This window comes from Rana temporaria, chromosome 1 (assembly GCF_905171775.1).
Source record: "Rana temporaria chromosome 1, aRanTem1.1, whole genome shotgun sequence".
NCBI classification, from domain to species: domain Eukaryota; kingdom Metazoa; phylum Chordata; class Amphibia; order Anura; family Ranidae; genus Rana; species Rana temporaria.
This window is the reverse complement of record NC_053489.1, coordinates 490,621,375-490,646,257: the sequence shown is the minus strand read 5'-3', so window position 1 is coordinate 490,646,257 and position 24,883 is coordinate 490,621,375. Positions and strand designations below refer to the sequence as shown.

Sequence of the window (24,883 nt, the reverse complement as noted above, 5' to 3'; positions counted from 1 at the left end):
GTGCCGATCAGCGGGACTCCACTTTAGAGTGGAGATCCGCTTTAATGCCGTATTTCCCTGCCGGTGCTGTGCGCATGCCCGGGAGTGACATCATCGCCGATCTGGACTTGGCGGCGGACGGGACGAAGGAGGACTTTGGGGGATTCGATCACAGGTAAGTGACACATAATGAGCTAGTATGCTGTGCATACTAGCTCATTATGCCTTTCTCTTACAGGGTTTTTTTTTTTTTTTTAAATGGAAGGGTTTACTTCCTCTTTAAGTGGTTAACGGAATGTACATGAAAAAAAACTCTACCAGAATACATGAACTCTCCAAGCTGTCTGCCGCTCTAACAAGTGTACAGTTCATTCATATATATATATATATATATATATATATATATATATATATATATATATATATATAGGCTGGCGTGCAGTCACATGACCCGTCGTCGGTCGCTTCTTGCCCTTAGTAAAAATGGCCGACGTTCACAGCTGAAGCATGGTGCATACAGTGTGTATGGCTGTATGCAGTTTGCTTACCCTTACCAAAAATGGCTGAAAACACAGCAAAGACGATTATCTACACGTAACCAACCAGAAATCACGCTCGTCAGCTGGGCGTGGCAATTGCCTCGCTGGCGGTTTGAAGCGGAAGGCGCGACTCTCCGTAGAAGTGTTTGGGTTGCAGTGAATCGGGTCGTAAAGCCAGGAAGAGAGATGGCGGGACAGCTGACATGTGAAGGGATCACTTTGAAAGGCAGCGCGGAGATCGTGTCCGAGTTCTTCTGTAAGGGGAATGAATGAGCCGCCCTGTATTGTGTTATGGGGGATCTATAGTCTGCCTTGTATAATAGGCTGCCTGTCACCGGAACCTCTCCAGTATGGATGAACTACAAGGTGCAATAAGGAGCGGTGACTGACCAATCAAGTGTTTGCGATCTGGTGTGGGCGTGTCCGAGAATTGATGAGCCTTGTGCTGCTTGTACAGCTAGAGGAAATCTATGTGTGGAAATAGGGCTCCAATGTAGCTACATAGTACATACCATTGCTGTCTGATACCTCTTTTAATTGGAATTCTTCCCCCATCTCCACAATCCTCTGCTTCAGTGGTGGTTAACCACTTGAAGACCAGGCATTTTTTTTTATTTGTTTACATGTGAAACTTTTTTTTTTTTTTTTTTTAATCACACACAGTATTTGCACAGCGGTTTTTCAAACAGAAGTTTTGGGGGAAAAATGCACCTTTTTAAATTTTAATGCAACGTAACCCAATGTATTTGTAAAACATAACCGATGCTGAGCCAGAATTTGAGTTCTAACAAAAAAAAATAAAATATAATATTATAATATATATATATATATATATATATATATATATATATATATATATATATATATATATATATATATATATATATATATAATTTATTATTCTGTTATGGTTGTTTATAAAACGCACCTTGTTTTGTCACCACAGTTTTTGGCATCAACAGTATTTTGTATCAGCGTGGGATTTATCCTCCAGAGACCTTCACCCGTGCGCAGAAATATGGGCTCACCCTGCTAGTCTCTACAGATCCAGATCTAAAGGAATACTTGAATACTGTGACGGAGCAACTCCAAGGTACTGATGGGGGAGGGGGGGTTCCCCTTAGGCTTGGTTCACATATGTGAATCTGATGAACTTTGAACCACATCCGATTCGCATAATATGTGCACTGGACTAGCTTGCAATGCCAGTTCACATATGTCACTCCGCTTGAAAGAGTGAGGTTTTTAGGTCCGGTTCAGGTGTGAATTCAAGTAAAAAAAAAAAATCGCACCCGAATCGGTGAATAAAACTGCACCAGGCTTTTTTAAAAACTGACTGCAAATCGCATCGGACATGTGTGAACGAGCCTAAATGGGTTTCTAGAGGAAATTGGCAAAACGTACCCCCTCATCTCTAGTGAATAGTATGTATTAAAATTGTTACTGTACATATAAGGAGCTGTTCGGTTACTGGGTGCTGTATTTGTCCTCATATATTCACTTAGTATCGGGTGCCATACACAACTGAGCTAACGCTTAAAGCGGATGTTCCGCCAAAAAAAAAATTAAAAGCCAGCAGCTACAAATACTGCAGCTGCTGACTTTTAATATTAGGACATTTACCTGTCCTGGAGTCCAGCGGCGTCCGCAGCAGATGACAAGCGATCGCTCGTCTCTCTGCTGCTCCCCCCTCCATCCACGCTGAGGGAACCAGGAAGTGAAGCGCTGCGGCTTCACTGCCCGGTTCCCTACGGCGCGAGTCGCGCCGCGCATGCCGATTGGCTCCCGCTGTGTGCTGGGAGCCGGGTGTTCCCAGCACACAACGGGGGGGCGACGCATGTGACGCAATGCCCGTCTTTTGCCCGTGAATGCCGGGCCGGAAGTGGGTGCAAATACCTGTCTTTAGACAGGTATCTGCACCCCCCTCCCCCCGAAAGGTGTCAAATGTGACACCGGAGGGGGGGAGGGTTCCGATCAGCGGGACTTCACTTTAGGGTGGAGAACCGCTTTAAGGTTGAACTCTGCCTTGCCTTCAGTTCTGCAAGGTTGTATAGGCTCCTCTTGTTTCCTGAAAATTGATGACTGACTCCACTGCTCACTGCAAGCTTTTCAGTGTGCATTAGAAGCTGCAGCAAGTCAGAACCTGGCTGGAGAATGTGCAGAATCATGCTTGCCTCCAAGACTTCTCCCAAACCTTCCCCATCATCTGGAACTCCCTACCCCAGTCTCTGATTTTCTCCTACTCTGTGCACTTTTAGGTGATCTGTGAAAACCACTCTCTTCAGAGAAGGCTATCCTGCCTCCTGCTAACAACCATACATGTGTTCTCTCTATTAGCCCTCCAGTCGTCTGTGGCTACCTTACCTAGGCCTACTCAAGCCTTCAAAGGAAATAAATTCTTTAGACCAGGGGTAGGCAACTTTAAGAGGTGGAGATCCACTGGAAACAACATGGGAGAAGCCAAAGATCACTGTTCCCAATGTCACCACCTGACACACAGCAATTATGGATTTAAATTAGGTGGTGAGGAGGCAACATATTTCCTCCTTACTACCTGTCAAACACACCGGGATCACTTTTCAGAGGCGCAGCAGTGCCTGCTGCACTTGTGAATGAGCCCTTGGTTGCATTTGACAGCGGCACCCTTAGGGCTTGTTCAAATGTAAACTGCCCCCAAACCCTACCTCTTTTGGCGTACACCTATTGCAGTAGGAGTTAAGCCCCCCCTGTTGCTTTTGGTGGGTGCTACCACCTGCCAACCGCAACCCATTCAGGTACATGGGGCTACTCTGCAAGCGGCCAGCAATTGCATGCTTCTGTGAGGTCCAAGGGGTTAAAGCAGGGGGTGAGAAAGAAACACAACGCTGCTCTTATGCCCAGTGTATTGCTTCACACTGACCTGAAGATTTCTTCTTTCCTGCTGCTGGCACTTTGGAAACCGCCAACTGGGATAAGAGATGGTGTAGTTGGTATCACTCCGCAAGGGACAGGAGCCAGCACTACAGAGGAGACATTGGCTTATGTGCCTCTTGGTCCCTACTACAGCTCCAACTTTACAAGTAGTCCCTCTGCATTGCACTCTGTTTGTTGCTCTGGAATGGCGGGTCAGCAAGCCCAGACCACGATCTACTAGTCGCCTGTCCATGATCTGCAAATTGCTGACCCCCTCCCCCGCTTTAGACTGACTTATAAAATGGCTTGTTAATTTCACACAATCTTACTTTCTGTGTTGTCCATTTGTATGTTTCTATTTTTGTATATCATGGATCTTTCTAAGAGAAATCTTAAATGTGGTACATAAATGCATTGCTCGTATTCCGAAACGCTCGTTAACCGCATTGCTTGCAATCCGAGGTTCCACTGTATTTTATTTTCCAATCTATGTCTAATGAAACTTGTTGCTAATCTATGAATGTCTTGTAAAGCATGATCCCAGTCTCCTACAATCTGTTGCATGTCTGCAGTCTTTGACCACCTCCCGTTGCATGCCTGTAGTCCATCTCCTGTCTTATATCTGCAGCCTCTGATGGCTTTCTGTTGCATTACATGAGATGCACTAAATATTATGTGTGGCCCATTGGTGATGTCCAGGGCTGCAATTGGGGGGGCAGGGGAGAGAAGATTTGACCGCCACTGCCCTACAGAATAGTTCTATTCATTTCAGTCTGACAGTCATGCATACAATTTGCTTCTTTGTAATCTCTCTAATTTGGTTCAGCTAAATTATGAGCTATCCACATCCTTCAAGGAAAGGAATCCACATGTATAAAAAGCAATTATTCATCTGTTCCCTGTCCTCATTACTTTATTTCAACATAATACCTCCTCCTTTTCCATCTTTTAGTCCTTGCCTACTATCTTTGAGATCTTGTACTTCTAAGCAAGATTTTTGTTGCACCCTCATGAAACTGTTCTTGTGGCTGGAGTCTTCATTCCTTTATGGGTTTAACCACTTCCATACCGTGCCTATTTTGGCACTCCTCTCCTACATGTAAAAATTCATATAGAGATCTATCTAGTGATCAAGTGATGGAACTTGCTGTGCACAGAATCGCCACCTGGAAAGAATATCTGAATGGAATGATGCCTGCAGCTTCAGGCATTGATATCTTCAACCCCCCCTGACAGTCAAGGACGTCATATGATGTACTGTGGTAGGGAAGTGGTTAAGGAAAGTGAGTAAATCACAAAGACTTTAAAGGAAAGTCAGTAACTTAATTTTGGATCGGAGCCTTAGACCCCTTTCACACTGAGGAGTTTTTCAGGCGGTATAGCGCTGCTATATTGCCTGAAAAACTCCTTCACTGCGTACTCGATGTGAAAGCCCGAGGGCTTTCACACTGAGGCGATGCGCTGGCGGGAGACAAAAAAATCTCCTGTCAGCAGCATCTTTGGAGCGGCGTGTATACCGTTCCTTCCCATTTAAAACAATGGGAACTGCGGCAATGCACCTCTGCAGAGGCGCATTGTGGGCGGTATTAACCCTTTATCGGCCGCTAGCGGGGGTTAATACCGCCCCGCTAGCGACGGAATCCCGCGGCAAATCCGACGGTATAGCGCCGCTATACCACCACCGCGGCTCCCGCCCCAGTCTGAAAGGGGCCTTAGGCTATACCTTGAGCTGCAATAAATATATGGTATAAACACCAGTTTAACGTTGATATGAGCCTTGCAGTAAGTGTCCATCTGTGCTGCAAGTGTTTAAATTCTTTTTGTCTGGGGTAATTTAAAAAAGCCGCTTTTTCTTCTCTTGTCCCTCGCACCAGCAGGTTTCCTTCTTTCTGTGAAACTGGGCCTCTGAAGTCTGTTTTTTTTTATTTTTTTCTCTCCTCTTGGAGTTTCGTCCATTGGGTTCATTTTGTGTTCATTACAGTGCAGGAACAGCAGTCCTGCATTATAGGTGAGGATGCCAAGGGCCTGCCCACAACTTGGGGTGTCTGAGGGGAGAGCAGAGTGCCAGCTCCCAGGGTAGCGAGGGGTACAGCAGGTAAAACGTTTTGTATTCATACATGAGATGAGACAAAAACAAGCATTTATTCCTTGCAGTGCAGGGGGTTTAAGCATTGGCAAGGAGACTTTTGAGATTTCTTGGAGTTCTGCTTTAATTGCAAAACTAGTATTTGGTTTTGCATTAGAGCTGCAGAAGGTTCTAAAGATTGGGAGCCTTTACGGATGTGCTTTCTAGATTAGTCACACCAAATTTACTATTCCCATTAGAAGATGTGGTCAAATTAAAAAATGTATTGCTTACAATAGATTCTTCCATTGTGGCGAACCCTGTTGGCTTTGACTGAACTTCATACTGGCCTTTTTTTTAAATCCAGCTTGTTTAGTTTTTAATGTTTTATTGTAGTAATTTTTGGATTATGCATGTCGTTTCAGATTGGCTGTACAAATGTCAGGTCCAGAAACTGGTGGTAGTTATTACAAGTATTGACAGCAGTGAAATTTTGGAACGTTGGCAGTTTGATGTAGAATGTGACAAAACTGTAAAAGATGACAAGTAAGTATAGCAACTGATTTCCCCCCCCCCCCCCCCCTTTTTTTGTTTTTTTTTTGTTTAGTAGGTCAGCAGAATGGCACTTAAGACTAGCCTGTCTCGTGGTACCTTCATCAGCTTGCCACCATGTTACATGCTGATTATTGGTGTTATGTTCTGAATTGTGGACGTAGCCTTTAGAAGAGAAGTGTGTGTGTCCTGTTACTTCACGCTCACTGGAGCGCTGAGCTGTGAAGGGGCAGGTAGCTGCAGTCTCAACGGCTTGCTGAGACTGCCATCAGTCTAGACAGCTGGCGCATCCAGACATCCTAAGTCGGGATGATGCGCTTCCTCAACTGATCCCAGCAACATCAGCGCAGAGCGGACTTCAGACCGTTCTCGACTGAAAACGGGTCATAGGAGTACAAAACTAATTGCACTCCTGTGACTCATAGGAGAAGCCCAGCCTTAAAGGCTCAGGCTGGACTTCTCTAAGCCCCCACAAATACTTGACCTATCACCCTCATTGGGCTAGAAGTTTTCAGAAATGCAATGGACCAAAAAATCTACAGGGTTTGGCCACTGAATGGCAGGCCTAATGTCAACTTGGCCAACACGCTTCAGGTAGAAGTCTTCATTAAAAAATAAAATAAAAATTTACATCCACTTTAAATTGCACACAGGTGGACTCTATTTGCTAATTAGGTGACTTCTGAAGGCAATTGGTTCCGCTATTTTTAGTTAGGGGTATCAAAGTAAAGGGGGCTAAATAAAAATGCACGCCACACTTTTCAGATATTTATTTGTAAAGAATTTGGAAAACCATTTTTTCATCTGCCACTTGTGTTGGTCTATCACATATAATCCCAATAAAATACATTTACGTTTTTGGTTGTAACATGACAAAATGGTGTAGAATTTGAAGGAGTATGAATACTTTTTCAAAGCACTGGACCTGCTGACTTTTTTTTTTTTAGGGAGGAGCCTGGAGCTTTAAATTCTTTGAGTTGAGAGGTATCTTAATATAGCGCGGTCTTACCCCGAAGGGTCCCGACGCGCCTAGCAGAGTTACTGGGGAAAAGAGGACCCAGAAGCAGCACAGAGCAGCCAAAAGGGTGGAAGAGAGGCTACGCAGGGAAGGCTTGTGTGAAAAGCCAAGTCTGCAGTAACCCGCGGAAGACCGGAATAGTAGGGCCCTCCTGGAGCTTGACAGGGAGGCTATTCCATAGAACGGTACCCTGGTGGGAGAAGGCCCGGCCACCACGCTGGATATTCTTGGGCACCGAGATGTAAAGGAGATCTCTGCTGGTAGATCTGAGTGATCTAACAAAAGCTTGTTTATGAAAACGAGAGCAGAGATAGCTTGGTGCCAGTCCTCTCATAATCTTAACCTCTTCCCGCCCGCATGGCGGGTTTTTACGGCCACATTGTGGCTCTGAATTGCCAGGAGGCCGTCTTTATACGGCCTCCAGGCCACTGACTGGTGCACCCGCCGCGTCAGTCAGGTGCCGATGCGCGTGCCTGATGGCCGCCAAGCACCCGCGGTCATGGAGACAGGGACATGGAGCTCTGTGTGTAAACACAGAGCTCCACGTCCTGTCAGGGAGAGGAGACTGATAGTGTGTCCCTTGTACATAGGGACAACCATCGGTCACCCCCCTCCCCCCCACAGTAAGAATCACTAATTAGGGAATACATTAACCCCTTCCTCGCCCCCTAGTGTTAACCCCTTACCTGCCAGTCACATTTATACAGTAATCAGTGCATATTTCTATCATTGTTCGCTGTATAAATGTGAATGGTCCCAAAAATGTGTCCGCCGCAATATCGCAGCCCTGACAAAAATCGCAGATCGCCGCAATTAATGGTACAAAAAAAAAATAATAAAAATAAAATGTCATGATTCTATCCCCTATTTTGTAGACGCTATAACGTTTGCGCAAACCAATCACTATACGCTTATTGCGATTTTTTTTTTTATTTTTACCAAAAATATGTAGAAGAATACGTATTGGACTAAACTGAGAAAAATTATAATTTTTTTTTTATTGGATATTTATTATAGTAAAAAAAAAATTTTTTTTTTTTTCAAAATGGTCACTATTTTTGTTTATAGCGCCAAAAAAACGCAGAGGTGATCAAATACCACCAAAAGAAAGCTCTATTTGTGGGGGAAAAAGGACGCCAATTTTGTTTGGAAGCAACGTCGCACGACCGCGCAATTGTCATTCAAAGCGTGACAGTGCTGAAATTTCACCTGGGCAGGAAGGGAGTATATGTGCCCAGTAAGCAAGTGGTTAAACATAATACATCCAGCCTTAAATAATGTGCGATAGTGGACCGGCAGCCAGTGCAAGTGCTTTTTTTTTTTTTTTTTTTTTTTTTTTTCTCTCTACCGGTAGGAACTGAAGTAATTCTCTTATGACTGCCAGAACACCGTGCTGTACGCAGTATAGAGCTGATGCTACATGCAGTTTATACTGTGCTGAGAGCCTTTCATAAATTGTGGCCCGCTTGGCCCAGCGATGGCAATGCCGGCGTTCAGCCGTAAATGCATGTTATTTGCAAAGAACTGCGTTTGTTTGTGGATGCTGAGGAGAAATTCTGTCCGAAATTTAGTTATTTATGCAGGTTTGGAGGGCTCCTCAGGCACAAGGAGGACTTGCAGCTTAACCACTTAAGCCCCGGACCTTTAGGCAGCTAAATGCCCAGGCCAGGTTTTGCGATTCGGCACTGCGTCGCTTTAACAGACAATTGCGCGGTCGTGCGACATGGCTCCCAAACAAAATTGGCGTCCTTTTTTCCCCACAAATAGAGCTTTCTTTTGGTGGTATTTGATCACCTCTGCGGTTTTTATTTTTTGCGCTATAAAAAAAAATAGAGCGACAATTTTGAAAAAAATTCAATATTTTTTACATTTTGCTATAATAAATATCCCCCAAAAACATATATAAAAATGTTTTTTTTTCCTCAGTTTAGGCCGATACGTATTCTTCTACCTATTTTTGGTAAAAAAAAATCGCAACAGGCGTTTATCGATTGGTTTGCGCAAAATTTATAGCGTTTACAAAATAGGGGATAGTTTTATTGCATTTTTTTTTATTTTTTTTTTTTTTTACTACTAATGGCGGCGATCAGCGTTTTTTTTTTTTTTTTGTTTTTTCCTTCTCGTGACTGCGACATTATGGCGGACATTTCGGACAATTTTGACACATTTTTGGGACCATTGTCATTTTCACAGCAAAAAATGCATTTAAATTGCATTGTATATTGTGAAAATGACAGTTGCAGTTTGGGAGTTAACCACAGGGGGCGCTGTAGGAGTTGGTGTTCACTTAGTGTGTGTTTACAACTGTAGGGGGGTGTGGCTGTAGGACTGATTTCATCGATTGAGTCTCCCTATATAAGGGATCACTCGATTGATGCAGCGCCATAGTGAAGCACGGGGAAGCCGTGTTTACATACGGCTCTCCCCGTTCTTCAGCTCCGGAGAGCGATCGTGATGGAGCGGCTATAAACGAATAGCCGCGCCGTCGTCCCGGATCGCTCCCCGCGGGAATCCGATCGCCGCATGTAGCGGGGGGGTCCCGATCGGACCCCCCACCCGCTAGAATTCAAGGACGTACATGTTCGCCCATTTGCCTGTAACGTGCCATTCTGTGGACGTACATTTACATGCGGCGGTCGGGAAGTGGTTAAAGTATAACTAAGGACCAAACTTATTTATTTGGATGGAATGAAGAGGGATTAGAACACCTGCCAGTTTTTTTTATTGCTTCCTGGGCCCTTGTTAAGGAGATTTAATCTCTCTATTAGTCCTGTTTACCATTATTGAAAGAAAAAAAATTCTGGTTTGTCCCCAGAAAAGCAATCTTTTATTGGGGTCACTAGTGATGAGGAACGAATTTGCAGGGATTTCCTCACTTCCTGCTTGGTTATGGGACTGGAAGTGAAGAGATATCTCCCCAATGGGACACGGATAGTGTAAAAAAATCAGACGGGTTATAACCTTCCCTTGCTCTATCCAAAATTTGAAAAAGTTTTGCCTATAGTTCTACTTTAAAGCAGGTAGGATCACGCTTATTTATGTTATGGGGCAATTGGATGGAAATGGTCTTGTCTGTTTTCATTCGATCCACCTGACGGATGGGAAATGGGACCACCATCCATCTGTTTTTGGCAGATTCGGTTGGATGGCGACAGGTGTCAGTGCATGTGTCCCTCTCACCTCTTCTGATGGAAAAACTAGAATTTGCTTTACACACCTCAAATAATAAAGATTAATAATTGTATTTATTTTTTTTGACTAGCTTTTAAAATCTTAGTGCTTTTACCTGTTAACTGCCCTGACTATCTAATCTCCTGTCCTAATGAAGCTTTTTTTATTTATTTTTTAGCGTTATCAGGAATAAATCTCCAAAGGTTATTCAAGAAGAAATCCGATCAGTTATTAGACAAATCACAGCTACAGTAACGTTCCTTCCATTGCTGGATACAGCTTGTAAGTTTTTCAGTTCTTCGTGTGTGTGTATATGTATGTGTATATGTATGTATGTATGTATGTATATATATATATATATATATATATATGTGTGTATATATGTATATATGTATATATATATATATATATGTATATATGTATGTGTATATATATATATAATGTATATATATTCAATTTTTTATTTCATATTTTCTTGATACACTGTTATGTGGTGTCTTGCAGCATTAGGGTTATGGGAATGGTTTAAAGTACATCTGTGACAAGCCTGGACAGTTGAGCATGTGATGAAAATGCTTAAAGGCTGAGCGTTTACATAAACTGGCCCATCCAGACAAGGGGCCCAAATAGTTTAAAAGGCACTGTACTGTTTGTAAAAAATATTGTTTATTGCAAATGCATACCTGCAAGCCTTTTCTGTCATCCATGAAACCTAACCAAAATACTCCCAATATTTGCATTTCTATGCCCTGGCCCGTTTCCAGGACACTGCAGAAGTTGGGTGTTCACCCACAGCATCACAGGCATGGACATGCTTCCTTGTTCAAAAGCCGTACATACATACTGTTTTCCCTCTCTTCCCCCCCCCCCCCTCTCAATTCCAGTAAAACACAAGCTTGGAGTAGTTGGGAGCATGTATTGCACATGCGCAGCTTTTGAATTGGGAAATAAGTCAGATAAACAAGTATTGAGGCACTTGCATGCAATTAAGCGCAGAACACTGAGCCATACTTGTGCATGGGAATGTGCGCCTATACGGGTGTGCATGCCGCTCCTAATACAGGCACCAAGCAGGCTTTTTTAACTGGACTGATGCCCTAGATCTGTGATGGCAAACCTTGGCACCCCAGATGTTTTGGAACTACATTTGCCATGATGCTCATCTACACTGCTGAGTGCATGAGCATCATGGGAAATGTAGTTCCAAAACATCTGGGGTGCCAAGGTTCGCCATCACTGCCCTAGATCCTTGCTGTTTGGTCTTTAACCTGCTGCCCGTTCTTGTGCCTGATCTGCCTCGGATTACATCTGAACTCTGCCTGCACTGGCCCCTGGCTTGTTTCTGAATTAGTTTTCTGCCTGCCACCTCATCGTTACAGACTCTGGCCTGGACCCTGACAACTCTTCTGCCTACATCTGACCTGCCTGTCTGACTCTAACAAACTCGTACCTGTTTCTGGATGGCCACTTGTTCCACGCTGAATCATTAACGGCAGCTGTCTCCATGAGTCTAACTTCAGACCAATATTGATCCTCAACCCAGAAGTCAAAATCCTTGCGAAAATTCTTTTCAGCTTTTAGTACACAAAGACCAAGTGGGGGTTTATCCCCTCTTGTCAGGCAGGTGACCATGTGCAACACTCTTGACGTGTGCTGCTCGCACATGCCGGATTCCCTCATGCTTTGTATCCGTCGAGATATGCAAGGCCTTTTTTACTCTTGCCTACACTTTTTATTCTGTGCCATTGGCAAACATTTTTTACAGTGGACTTCAGTGCTTTTGAATTCCAAAGCCTTTCTCTTCGCGATGGAGCCCCCGGCCCTCCTAATTCATTGAAACCCTAAGCTTCATGGTGTAGAACTTGGTGGCCGTCAACACAAAACTGTCTTTTCGCAGATAATATCCTTGTCTTCATGACTCCAGCTCAGATCAGAGGGGGCCTTGGGGTGCCTAAATTATTATTATTTTTTTTTTATATAAATATGCTGTGCAGTTGGCCCAACCTATACCACACTGCTACAGAAACCCCTCCTTTTTATATATAGTTTTAGAATCTTGCCTGCGACCCTTTTTTCTACAGATATTCTCCAGACCATGGTTGTCCCATCACTAACCGTTATGAGACCCAGCCTCACTATATGGAATAGACTGAAAAGTTGCTTTGGCCTTCACTCTCCTCATAACGCCTTACACTCCTTCCTACGCAACCCATCCTTTTTATCCAGCTTAGTCCCTTCCTAACCTCGTTTTCTGCTTGGTCAGCAGTAGGCCTGATCTGAGCCCAAAAATTCTTTGCGACCAATACTTTTTCAAATCCTTCCTGACACTTTTTTGTGAGACCTATGGTATTCCCTCCTCTAAACTTTTTCGATACTTGCAAATTAAACTTTGGATTACCCCCATGTACCCCTCCTGACTCCTTAGACCCAGAACTTGCGCTTCTTGAACTAATGCAAATTTGACCTCCATAGACGTGGGCTAATCTCCTAACTCCAGACACAGCGAAATACTCTTATATTGGCAAGTAGGAAAGATCTTGCCCTCACCCATGACCATGCTTATTGATCACTACAAAGTGCTCACCAGGTGGTACCTTCCCTGCCAGGATTAGAAAATCTTCACTCACCTTAACATTTGATGGGAATGCCCTATAGTACAGTTCTTCTGGTCAGACATCTTTGCAATCCTATGGAAACTCTTTGCCACTCCCCTATTGCCAGACCCAGCTGTGGCTCTCCTGAATAAAAAACCCATGTCTTTGACACGCCGCCAGTTTAAGCTTCTGCTTCATGTCACTACTGCAGCCAAACAGACCATTGCTAAGGCTTGGAAAATCCACTCCCCTGTGTGTACATGTGACAACTTAGAATTACCCAAGCAATGATCCATGCCAAATCAGAAGCTATTGGACAAGTGCAAAAATTAAAGAAGCGTTGGAAACCCCAGGTGATCCATTACTTGCCCCGCTGGTTTTAATGAAACTACTTCTCCCATAATTTCTCCAACGTGCATTCTTTATCCTGACCTTGAGTCTGTCACCATTATTTAATTCCCCCCAAGGGGATAACTTGCTCACCCTTCTTGTGCGTCCAGGCAAAGGCGTTTAATTAGAGGAAGGTGATGTGTGGCAGCAAGTGCTTCCAGCAAAAGTCATGGTCATACTGCACGTCTTCTATGGATTCCTCTGCTCTTCCTCTCTTCCTCAGGCATTTGCGGCAGCAGACTTTCTTTTCAAGCTTAGTAAGCTAGTGATGCTGAATTCCTAAAAGATGAGTCTTCTAGAGTACCTCAGTACAAGTTATCTCTCAAATGTTATGATTTGTTAGCTATTTTGAGACCTTGGAGATTGAAGAGGAAAAGGTTAATCTATCTGGACATCTAATGTAGGGGTACTGAATTAAAATTCAGAGGTCCCGTCAAATTTTTTCTGAATCTGCCAGTGCCCTTGAGACATTATGGCAGCAGTGAGCCTATAAATGACTTTCATCCCAGCAGTGCCTTAGACAAGGCTGCTTCATGGATTCCTACAGTTATTTCTAATGAGTGTGGGATGGGGCCAGAGATTCACTCAACAACCTGGTATAGAAAAGTTGCACTGGTGGTGGAGGGCCCCCATAGAGTTAGACGGTCTTGGATAATAATTAGAGATGCAAGTTCTTGGTATTGGGGTGCCCATGTGCAGAATCTAGAGGTCCAGAAGCAAAGCCTGATTCTCCGAATTGGCAAGGATTGAGTGAAGTAGATCGCGCTTTGCAAGTCTTCAGGAAGAAATTGGAGGTTTTGGTTAGGATTAGGGCCGAAACAACTAATCGATTAATCGACAACTAATCGATTATGAAAATAGTTGTCAACTATTTTAATAATTGATTAATCGGCCAGTTGATAAGTTGGCCTGCATATAGTATGCATTATTTGTTTACATATCAGGAAATACAGTGCAGCACACGTACAGCTCAGTACACCATCCATACATGTCACTAAGTGCCTGAGAATTTGTAAATGTGTGAGGAGCAATGCTTTATTGGACATGTAGTCCTGGAAGTGAGTGGTTCTAAAGGCAGAAGTATTTTTACCTTGCTATAGCGGGCGCTCTATACTATACTTTGCAGCTTGCTATTGAGGCACTCTGAAGGCAGGAGGAGCCAGAAGCATCGGTGAGGGACCCCAGAAGTGGAGGATCTGGGCTGCTCTGTGCAAAACCATTACACAGAGCAGGTAAGTATAACAAGTTTAAAAAAAATAAATAAATCACTTTAAAGACTCTGTGCAGGGAAGATCAGCATCTGAACCCAGAGAAAGTGGAGGTAATAGAAGGCATTACAATTACTGTACTTGGTTATTTATATTTACCACTGCATATGGATATTTAAGAATAAATTGCCTTTTTTTTTTTTTTTTTTTTTTTTTTACATATGAACTAAATTGTACACCACACTTATTTAAGATTATCCGATTAGTCGATTAATCGAAACAATAATCGGCCAACTAATCGATTATGAAAATAATCGTTAGTTGCAGCCCTAGTTAGGATGTCCTTTCGGACAGCATGACCACTGTGGCTTATATTAACAAGCATGGGGGCACAAGGAGTCCTACCTTGATGAATGTAGCTGAGGGCCTCCTGACCTGGGCAGAACGAAACATTGCCTCAATCTCAGCAAAGCATCTAAAGGGGATGTAGAATGAATTGGCGGACTTCCTAAGTCATTGCAAGTGAGACGACGGATGCCCTCTCAATCGGGAAGTGTTTTTTCGACTGACTTCTGTGGACAGCCAAAAGTAAATTTGTTTGCTTCTCAAAAAATAAGGTGGAGAAGTTTTGTTCCCTAAATCCACAGGATCCAGTAGTGGCAGTAGATGTGCTCAGCATCTACTATGCCTTTTCCCTCGTTCAGCCTGTTGGCTGAATTCACAGAAAACAAATGTGTTCCTAGTAGCTCCTTTTTGGGCCAAAAGGCTATAGTTTTCTCTCCTTCAGTTTCTAACTGTTCTCAGACCAGGGGTTAGACTCTTGGCACATTAAAACTTCAAGCTGTAGCACTTAATGTGTTTTTTTTCTTTTTTTTTTCTTTTTTTTCAAATGTATCTTTTGGAGGACCCCCCCCCCCCCTTCTTTTTTTTTTTTAGACTTTTGGAGCTATCTCTAGAAGATAGAAATGCTTCCCATCCTGGGATTTGTTTATAGTTCTTCAAGGTATTCCCTCACCCTTTTGAGCTGCTTGTTGAAACGCTAGGCCAAGAAAATCAGGCACGATTAAAGAGCCTTTTCTCTGTTTTTGACTACTGTGGTGTTCTCAAGACTGGTCTAGGATTTTTACTGAATGTTTTTTGTCATTCTTTCCTAGATCTCGGGATATCATGCTATCCACCTTCTGTGGTAACCCCCTTGTGCAAGAGGAAGCTTTCAGCTTGTTAGATATTCAAAGGGGTGTTTTTTTTTTTGTTTTTTTTTTTGTTTTTTTTTTGTTTACATATCTGGAGGCTACTAAGGATGTCAGGAAGTCTGATTCCCTTTTTGTTCCCCTTTTCAGGAAATGGCAAGGGAAGTCCCAATGGATTAGGCAAGCTTTTTGTGAATCTTATCAGAGCATGCATAAAGCGCCTCCTTTTTGTTAATGGAAAATTCAAAAATCTAATGGGCATATGGGACTTTTTAGGTGCACTGTCCATTATTTCAAATTGTATTTCTAAAAACGCTGTAATATTTATTTAACCCTTTTGCTCCGTGAGTACGCATATATGCGTCCTCGGCTTTCAGGTGTTATACCGGGATGATGCCCGCTCGGTTGTTATGCCGGAGGAGCGGAAGAGGACACCCCCCCCTCTCGCCGCTCTGACCGGGCCTCCCGTCCCACCGGGAGATCCCGATCCTCCATCCGGCGCCTTCTGTGTCCAGGCGGAGACTGAAACTAAGCCGTAAATGGCTTTGATTCAGTCTCCGCAATGTTATCACGGAAGTGACGTCATGACGTCACTTCCGGGTTTCTCGGCTGCCAATAGCACCGGATTTAAAAAGTACACAGTATTCAGAATCACCGTTTTCAGCGATCTGAATACTTTGAAGTGCAAAGGAGAGATTGGGGGTCTTTTAGACCCCCGATTCCCTCCATAAAGAGCACCTGTCACCACTTATTACTGTCACAAGGGATGTTTACATTCCTTGTGACGGCAATAAAAGTGATCAAAATGTAAAAAAAAAAAAAAAAAACACAATTTAAATTTAAAAATAAATGAGAAAACTGTTCAAATCACACATGTGAGGTATCGCGCGAACGTCAGAGCGAGAGCAATAATTCTAGCCGTAGACCTACTCTGTAACTCTAACCTGGTAACTGTAAAAAAAAAAGTTTAAAGCGTCGCCTATGGAGATTTGTAGGTACCGTAGTTTGTCGCAATTATGAAGCGTGACATGCTTGGTATCTATTTACTCGGCGCAACATCATCTTTCACATTATGCAAACAAATTGGGCTAACTACTTTTTCATTTTTTTTTTTTTTTTTTTTAATTCATGAAAGTTAATTTTTCCCAAAAAGTTGCGTTTAAAACACCGCCGCACAAATACTGTGTGACATTAAATATTGCAACAATCGCCATTTTATTCTCTAGATTCTCTGCTGAAAAAATATATATCATTTTTGGGGGTTCTAAGTAATTTTCTAGCAAAAATACGGATTTTAACTTGTAAATACCAAATGTCAGAAATAGGCTTAGGCATGAAAGGATTAAACATAACTGAGCTAAAAACATTTGTACAACCATTTGGTATCTTTTGGCCTTTAGAAAAGCTTGCACCTGAGGTTTAGATCCAGGACAGGGTCGTCCCTAATATACATACCAAACACAAACTACTTCCACTAGAATCATCACCTGATACGATACAGCATTACAAAGTTAGGGCCATATATGAGAAACATTGGTATCTTTTTCACTGCATATCAGAAGATCCAAAAAATGCATCAAACCATACCAAGAAATTGCATACTGACGATCTAAGTCGCTTAGACTGTCTGGTAACGAGTCATTACTCGGTTGACAACCAGTTGGACTCATTGTGGGCTCTTTTTCCCTAAGGGAGATGTAATTACTGCTACCTCCTCCTTCCAAATAATACCCTATAGACATTCAAACAAAGAACCACCTGCCACAGTAGGTGTAGTATTATACAACATGAAGTGCAAATGTAAGGCCTTCTCCATTGGGAAGACCAAGTGCCCATTGTTTAAGGGAATAAGGGACCATGTCTCTTTTGGTCTCGAAGAAAAAGATGACCCTCATTAGTAGGCCTTTTTCATAATTTTCTATTTAAAATCTACTGGCTTTGCAGGCATACTTCTGAGTTCTGATGCCTGTAGTTCTCTGACATCCAGCAATGCAAGTGCTCTACTTCCTCCCTGTGTCGGCACAGTGCAGCCCCATAGATTACTGTGTAAGCAAAGCAAGTTTTCAGCACTGCATAAACCTCCAGTCTTTCCTTTTTTTGCAACCGCATTAAACGCAATCTCTTAATGCATTTCTGCCTCAAAGAAGCCTTAATCCATACTATCTCTGCCTCAGCCAATCAAAAGAAGCATTATTATATTCATTTGGAAAATGCAAAGCTTCCTGTAAATGGCTAAGAGCTCAGCTTGACTCAATTTTGTTCCAGGAGAGGGACAAAGGTTCCCATCCTGCTGCTGGACAACTGCGTTGTATACTGTATTTAGTTGATGCTACATGCAGATTAGAGCGCCTAAACTGTTACATCTGTTAGTAAAGCAAATCGTTAATAGAAATGGTGTCCTCTATAGGAGTCTATTATTTCACGTACAGCCTAACCCCTACACATAAAGCAAATGGTTTGGACCAGCTTGAGCCAAACAAGCTATTTAAAGTGACAAACACTGAGCTAGGCTTTAATTACATTCTGGCATTGTCAATTTTACATACAGCTGCTTTTTAAAAAGGGGGGGGGGGCGTCCTAGTTGAGTCCATTTTGTTTGAAGCACAGAACTAGGTGATGTAGTTACATATATGATCATAAAAGTCACTGCTTTCCTATTTTGGATACATTTCTCTCATTACTTCTGTTCGTTTTTAGGTGCCTTTGACTTGCTGATCTACACAGACAAGGATTTGCAAGTGCCTGAAAAGTGGGAGGAATCTGGGCCTCAGTTTGTTTCCAACTCTGAAGAAGTCCGTCTTCGTTCCTTTACTACTACAATCCACAAAGTCAACAGTATGGTGGCATACAAGAAGATAGACTCCTAGAGATGTATTCTACTGATGTACAGAAAGCTGCTCCATCTTTTTCTCTGCTGCAGATATCACTAGTGACTTGTGTGCTGATATAGCTTTTAATTGTCTGTTATCCCTTGTATGGGATGTTGATATATTGTACAATAATTGGGAAGGAATGTGGGCATTTTATTCTTGCATAAACGTTTGGAAATGTGAAGAGATTTCTTATGCTATATTCTATTTTTTTGACACTGCACATCATTTGATTTTGTACCTCCCTTATCAGGAGATTTTTTATTTTTTATTTTTTTTGCTGCTTAAATTTCCTATCATCAAACACAAAACCTTTGGTCCCATCACTACTCCCAGTTAACTCTTGTTTTATTTATATGGATGCTATGTTTGTAAACCTTGACATCAGATTTGTTTTTTTTCTTGTAAATGTCAATTTATCCATTTCAAGACCTTTTGATAAAATAAAGTGATATTTCTTAACGGATGTGACAAAATTGTATTTTTTTCTGTTTGTGGTCCATATGGTATAATGGTGCAGCACTGTGCTGATGAGCACAACTGCAGCTAGAATAATATTTCCTAATCATATGCTGCAAGGCATTGGGTACTTCAAATTCATGACTACTTTAGTTATGTTACAGGAGGACACTGGCCAAAAAAGGCAATTGCCCACCCGGGCATAACCCCTCCCAGTTCGGCTAAGGAAATTTAGATGTGTAATTCATGTCCCTAGAATACCTGAAGGTGATCATTGGATTTTGTACCCCTTTATGTGGCTAGGCTCTTGTCTGGTATTCCCATACCCAGGAGGCAGATTGTTTTGAGGTGTAATTCTAAGTATACCTATGCTGGGTGTTGGAAATATTGTATTCATTTTTTTGTTTTTATATATAGATGTGTGTGTTGGGGTTTTTTTTTTTTTTTTTTCCTGCATTTTCCAAAAAATCATGGCAAAGACTTCAAAATACTTGCTGCCTTTTTTCATAACTTTTTTGGGTGTTTGCTTTCCAAAATGAGGTCGCTTTGTGGTTGTTTCGCCTGTCCTGGCACTTCAGGGATCCAGGAAATTGGATATGTATGTTATGCCCCTAGATAGAAGGTCCAAAGGTGTTTGGATTTTGGGCCCCTCTGTGTCTAAGCTTGGGGGGGGGGGGGGCTACTCGCGCTGTCTGTGTGTGTGAGAACTTGTTAAAATTACAACTTTGTGGCAATTTCTTTTGTTTTATCTCACTTTTTTCCGAAAAATTACAACTTCAAAAGAAACAAACCATTTTATTTTTCTTTTCTTCTTCTTATCGTCCATGTACGGACACAGCTCCTTAAATCTTGACATAACCCTCCTCGCTGCAGCCTCGGTTTCGTTCTGCCTAGCAAAGAAGGATGTATGGCTCCCTTTGGGCCCAGCGCCCTGAGGAGAAATTTTATTTTACATTTTTTCTTGAATCTTTCAACTGTTGGCTGAGAGACAGGCTGGATAATATAGATCCCTGTAGTCTACTCAGTCCGACCAGCAAGCGTGGGCACATCTTTGCAAAGAGGCTGGGTCTGCCACGCCATACCCCATGACTCCTGGGGTGGCCAAGTGAGCTTTGCTCCGAGGTCCCCATATGACTGGGCTGTGGTGTTGTCTCACTCACAGTGGACCGGGCCGACAGCTGCCTCCATTGCAGTTGTAGGTCTGTCAGCGAGTCCTCGCTCGGACGGTCAGTCCCCCCTGCTTAGGTGGATTGGTACGGCTGGGGTTCGGGGGTCCTCTTCTCCTCCCTTCCCCTTTCCCTCTGCTGCAGTGTGTTTGTTTGTTTTTTTTTACTGTGGCTTTCCTGTAGGGTTTTTTTTTTTCTTTACCAGAAAACTCCAAGTTTATTGAGATGCAAACAAGTTACACGCATATACAATTCAGTGGACCAACATCGTCCAACTAATTAAACAGGTTGCATCATAAATCAGGCCAGCACTGTAACATGTACACTTTCAAACATGCGTGGGTATATCCGAAACTTTGGTGATGATATAAAGGGAAAAAAGAAATACAACGAAGAGAGACCAACACAACCTGCCATGGAACAAAAATAACCATTTCAATCATATCATCTGGATACCACTCCTACTCCCCATATCCACCCTTTAGAAAAAGTAAGCTTTTTCTTGCGACTCATACAGTGCAGGTTTCAGCCACCTGTCCCAAATACTGGAAAATTTCTGTGGTTGCCCCCTATGAATATAAATCATCTTTCTATATGGCAGGGTGGCGTTTACCTCCTTTTTTCCAGTCCCTCAGTGATGGGGCTCTCGCTTGCATCCAGGCCTTAGCCTCTTCTTTCCTAGCCAGGAGTAGTGTCTCATATATGACAATAGCCTGGTATTTATCTACCTCGATATCTGGTATTCGACCCAAAAGACACAGCTTCGTGTCCATACCCACTGGAGACCCCATGTTGTCATGTAGAAGTTGTGTCACCTGGAGCCAGTAGTCCTGTATGTCCGGGCAGTGCCATATCAAATTATATGAGCCTGCAGTTAATTCACACAGGGGACTTCTCACGGATTGAAACTTCGCTAATCTCGCAGGCGTAAGATCTGCCCAGTGAATAATATACAGTTGCGTCAATCTGTCAGTTTGGGGGAAGCAGTCTTGACTTCCCCCAGTGCTGAAAAGTACTTGACTCCGGACCCCGTCAGGACCTGAGACAGGAACAGTACCCCGTATGCCGCCCAGAGCCGTGGATCTGGAACCGTGTCCATTTCGGGCAGGCAACCATTATTCCACAGTGGAGTGTGGGAATGAATATGGGACCGGTCCTGTTTTTTGAGGGCAATGTCCCATACTTTTTGGTGGTGAACCAACATCTCCGCTCCAAAACGGGATGATGTACAGCCTCCATGTCCCTTCCTGAGCACCGCCTGAATGGGAGTGTGAAAGGGGCTGCTTGGTTTATTGCAAACTAACGCCCTATATCTCTGTGACTCAGACATGTTGAAATAGTACAGGTGAGAAAGTTGTGCCGCTACATAGTAATCCTGCACATCCGGGAGGGAGCACCCACCCCCCAGTGTGGGGTTCTTAAGTATATGCCAAGCCAATTTATGTTGTCCCGAGAATTCAGAATTGCTTCCATCTGCTTAAATACTTTTAACGGTATGTACAAGGGGGCGTGCCAAATCATATATACTATTTTGGGTAGCAAGATCATTTTTACTAGGTTAATTCTACCTATTACCCCTAGGGGCAACCTCGACCAGGCCTGGGTTCTAGATTTGATAGTGGCGAACAAATGTTCTACGTTAAAAGGGACATAATCTCTAAGGTTCCGTGTAACTCTCACCCCCAGGTATTTAACCTCTGCCACTCTCTGCAAGGGTAGCTCTGGGGACATTTCCGGTGGGGGGAAATGGTCTAGAAGGAGAATCCGAGATTTGTCCCAATTAATCCTTAAACCCGAATACCTCCTCTATGATGATCAATGCCGCCTGCAATGAGGGACCCTGATCCGCCAGATACAGAACCGTATCATCTGCATATAAGCCTATATTTTCCCAAGCATCTCCTTTCCTAAGACCGATCACTTCCGGGCTCATTCTAATGGCAATAACCAATGGTTCTGCCGCCAAGGCATATAATAGCGGCTACAGTGGGCACCCCTGTCTTGTGCCCCGTTCCAGGGAAATCTGTTCTGAGAGCCAACCATTAACAACAATTCTAGCTTTGGGGGTCTGATAGAGAAGTTGTACCCATCTAATATAGTTTGGGCCAAACCCATAGCTTCTCAGGCACTCCCACAGATACAGCCACTCGACTGAATCGAATGCCTTGGCCGTATCTAGGGCCACCACCACCCTAGTCCCCACATTCTCGTGCTGGGCTTGAATGTTCATAAACAACCGTCTGATATTCATCGCAGTATTCTTTCCCGGCATAAACCCAGTTTGGTCCGGGGGGATCAAGGAAAGAATGACTGTGTTCAGTCTAGATGATAATATTTTGGCCAAGATCTTAATGTCTACTGGTAGCAGAGATATAGGCCTATATGATTCTGGATACTGCTGGTCTTTACCCGGCTTGGGAAGGACTATTATCTGAGCCTCCTGCATTGACGAGGGAAGTGTTCCCAGTTCAAACATGGAATGGAATAGGGCCTTTAGTTTAGGGACAAGCGTCTCGAAATAAGCCGCGTAGAACTCCAGGGGCAGGCCATCCAACCCCGGAGCCTTGGATTTAGCCAGCTGTGATATTGCTGTGGCAATGTCCTGTGTGGTAATAGGTGCCTCTAGTGCCTGTACTTGTACCACATTCAGCTTAGGGAAGTGTAATGTGTGCAAGTATGCCTGTATCTCCTGTGGCGTGTGTTGGCATTGAGAGCTATAGAGGTCCCCATAGAACTGCATAAACCTTTCCGTTACCCGTGGGGGATCTGTGATAACCAAGCCGTCCGGCTCAGCCAGAGATACCACCACTGGCGGTCTATCCTCCAAATGCGTCAGTTAAGCCCGCCTCTTCCCTGCCTTCTCCCCGTGCTCATATACCCGTGTTTTACAAAAGAAAACGCGCCGTTTGGCCTTTTCCATTTGCAACTGTGAGACCACCCTAGACTGTAGTTTCACCCTTGTTAGATTCTCAGGGGATGGCTGCGTATTGTAAGTCTCTTCTAAATTCTGTAGTGTATCATCAGACATGCTCACCACCACCTTAGAGGACGCTTTGAGTCTATGTATTCTAGTATCTAGCACTCTACGCGCATGGAGTTTAAAGGCATCCCACCGGGAGTTAATTAAATTAGCATCCTGCCCCTCAGAAAAGAAATACTGCAGCTCTCTCTCTATACCCTTGTGATCCGTCAAAGCAGTCAACCAGTATGGGTTAAGTCTCCACACACGCTTGGGAGCCTCCCCCAAGAGGGACATCTGCATCCAACATGGTGAGTGGTTCGACAGGGCCCTAGGAGCAAATCCAGCCCCAACCACTCTGGGCATGAGTGATGCAGAGACTATAATGTAGTCAATGCGGGACATAGTAGCGTGGCTAGTCAAGTGACAGGTGTATGCTCAGGCCATGGGATTCAGCTGCCTCCACACATCCACCAGGGCAAATTCCATCAGCAATCGGCTCAGTCTGGTTTGTCTGGACCCCCCAGGCGTCCCCCCGGCCTGCGCCGGTCGATCCATAAAAGCATCCATAGTCATATTAAAATCCCCCATCCACACAGCCGGTACCGTCGGGTGCCTAGCCATAAATGCCAGGCCTGCAGTGACGACCTCCGAGCTGTGCGGGGGGGGGGGGATATAGCAAACTATTAGCAAAACAGGCATTCCACCAAGACAGGCATGTACAAATAAATATTTCCCCTGCCGGTCCGACTCCAGAGATATCAGCTCAAACGGGGTAGCCTTTGTTACCAATAATGAAACCCCCCTAGAGAAGCTGGTGTGTGTACTATGATAAGCCCAGCCTACCCAAGGGTGCTTTAGAGCAGATTGCAGGTGACCCGTAGCGTGCGTCTCGGTCAATGCAATTATATTAGCTCTCTGTGCCTTAAAAAATGTGAGAGCCGTTGTGCGCTTAATTTCGTTTCTCACACCCCGGACGTTCCACGTCACTAATTTAATTGAGGTCATGGTACCATCCTACCCTGTTTCTCTGAAAATAAGCCCTACCCCGAAAATAAGACCTAGCGTGAGTTTCTGGGATGGCTGCAATATAAGCCCTACCCCAAAAATAAGCCCTAGTTAAAGTCCTTGTAAAAACATGTAATCCTTTCTGTAAAAAGATTATATAATGTGCAGTGTGTCTCCCCTTTGTAACTTTATTGTGGAAAATACCTTATTTACAGCACTGCTGGGCGCTCACGTGACCTGCCGGAGCTCTTCTCCTCTCCTCCCGGCTGATGTCAGACGGTTTTTTTATTCAATAAAACTTTATTAAGCCCCTACCCACTGCAGTACTCAGAGTGGGGCTGACATCATTGGGGATCTTGGTCCCTCCCTCTGCAGTATATGAGCTCCAGCGGGTCACGTGAGCGGCAAGCGGCACTGTAAATAAGGTATTTTCCACAATAATGTTACACAAGGAGACACACTGCACATGATATTATCTTTTTACAGAACGGATTACATCATTTTATAAGGTCTTTAAACAAAGAATTATTTTTGGGATTACAGAATTTCACAATGCTGACTCCAAAGCAGACAGGGGGAGAATTTTTTTTGTACATACCATAAATAAATAAGACATCCCCTGAAAATAAGCCCTAGTGTGTTTTTTTTAGCCAGAATTAATATAAGACCCGGTCTTATTTTCGGGGAAACACGGTATGGAAATGAACTAGTCGGACGTCTCCAGCATTGATATCAACATACAGTATTAGCCTCATTACATCTCTACAGTAACATAAACAGATTTTAATCCATTTAGGGTCACAACGGTGGCCCTGCCAACAGA

The 24,883-nt window shown here is 43.5% G+C and overlaps 1 protein-coding gene across 1 annotated transcript; it reads left to right on the top strand.

Moving 5' to 3' along the window:
• The first annotated feature begins 589 nt into the window (after positions 1–589).
• MAD2L1 (mitotic arrest deficient 2 like 1) lies at positions 590–18,930 on the top strand. Its single transcript, XM_040330239.1, has 5 exons — positions 590–774; positions 1,465–1,611; positions 5,901–6,021; positions 10,395–10,498; positions 18,296–18,930. The coding sequence occupies exons 1-5, from the start codon at positions 705–707 to the stop codon at positions 18,463–18,465; spliced, it is 612 nt and encodes a 203-aa protein (XP_040186173.1). The 5' UTR covers positions 590–704; the 3' UTR covers positions 18,466–18,930.
• Positions 18,931–24,883: the final 5,953 nt, after the last annotated feature.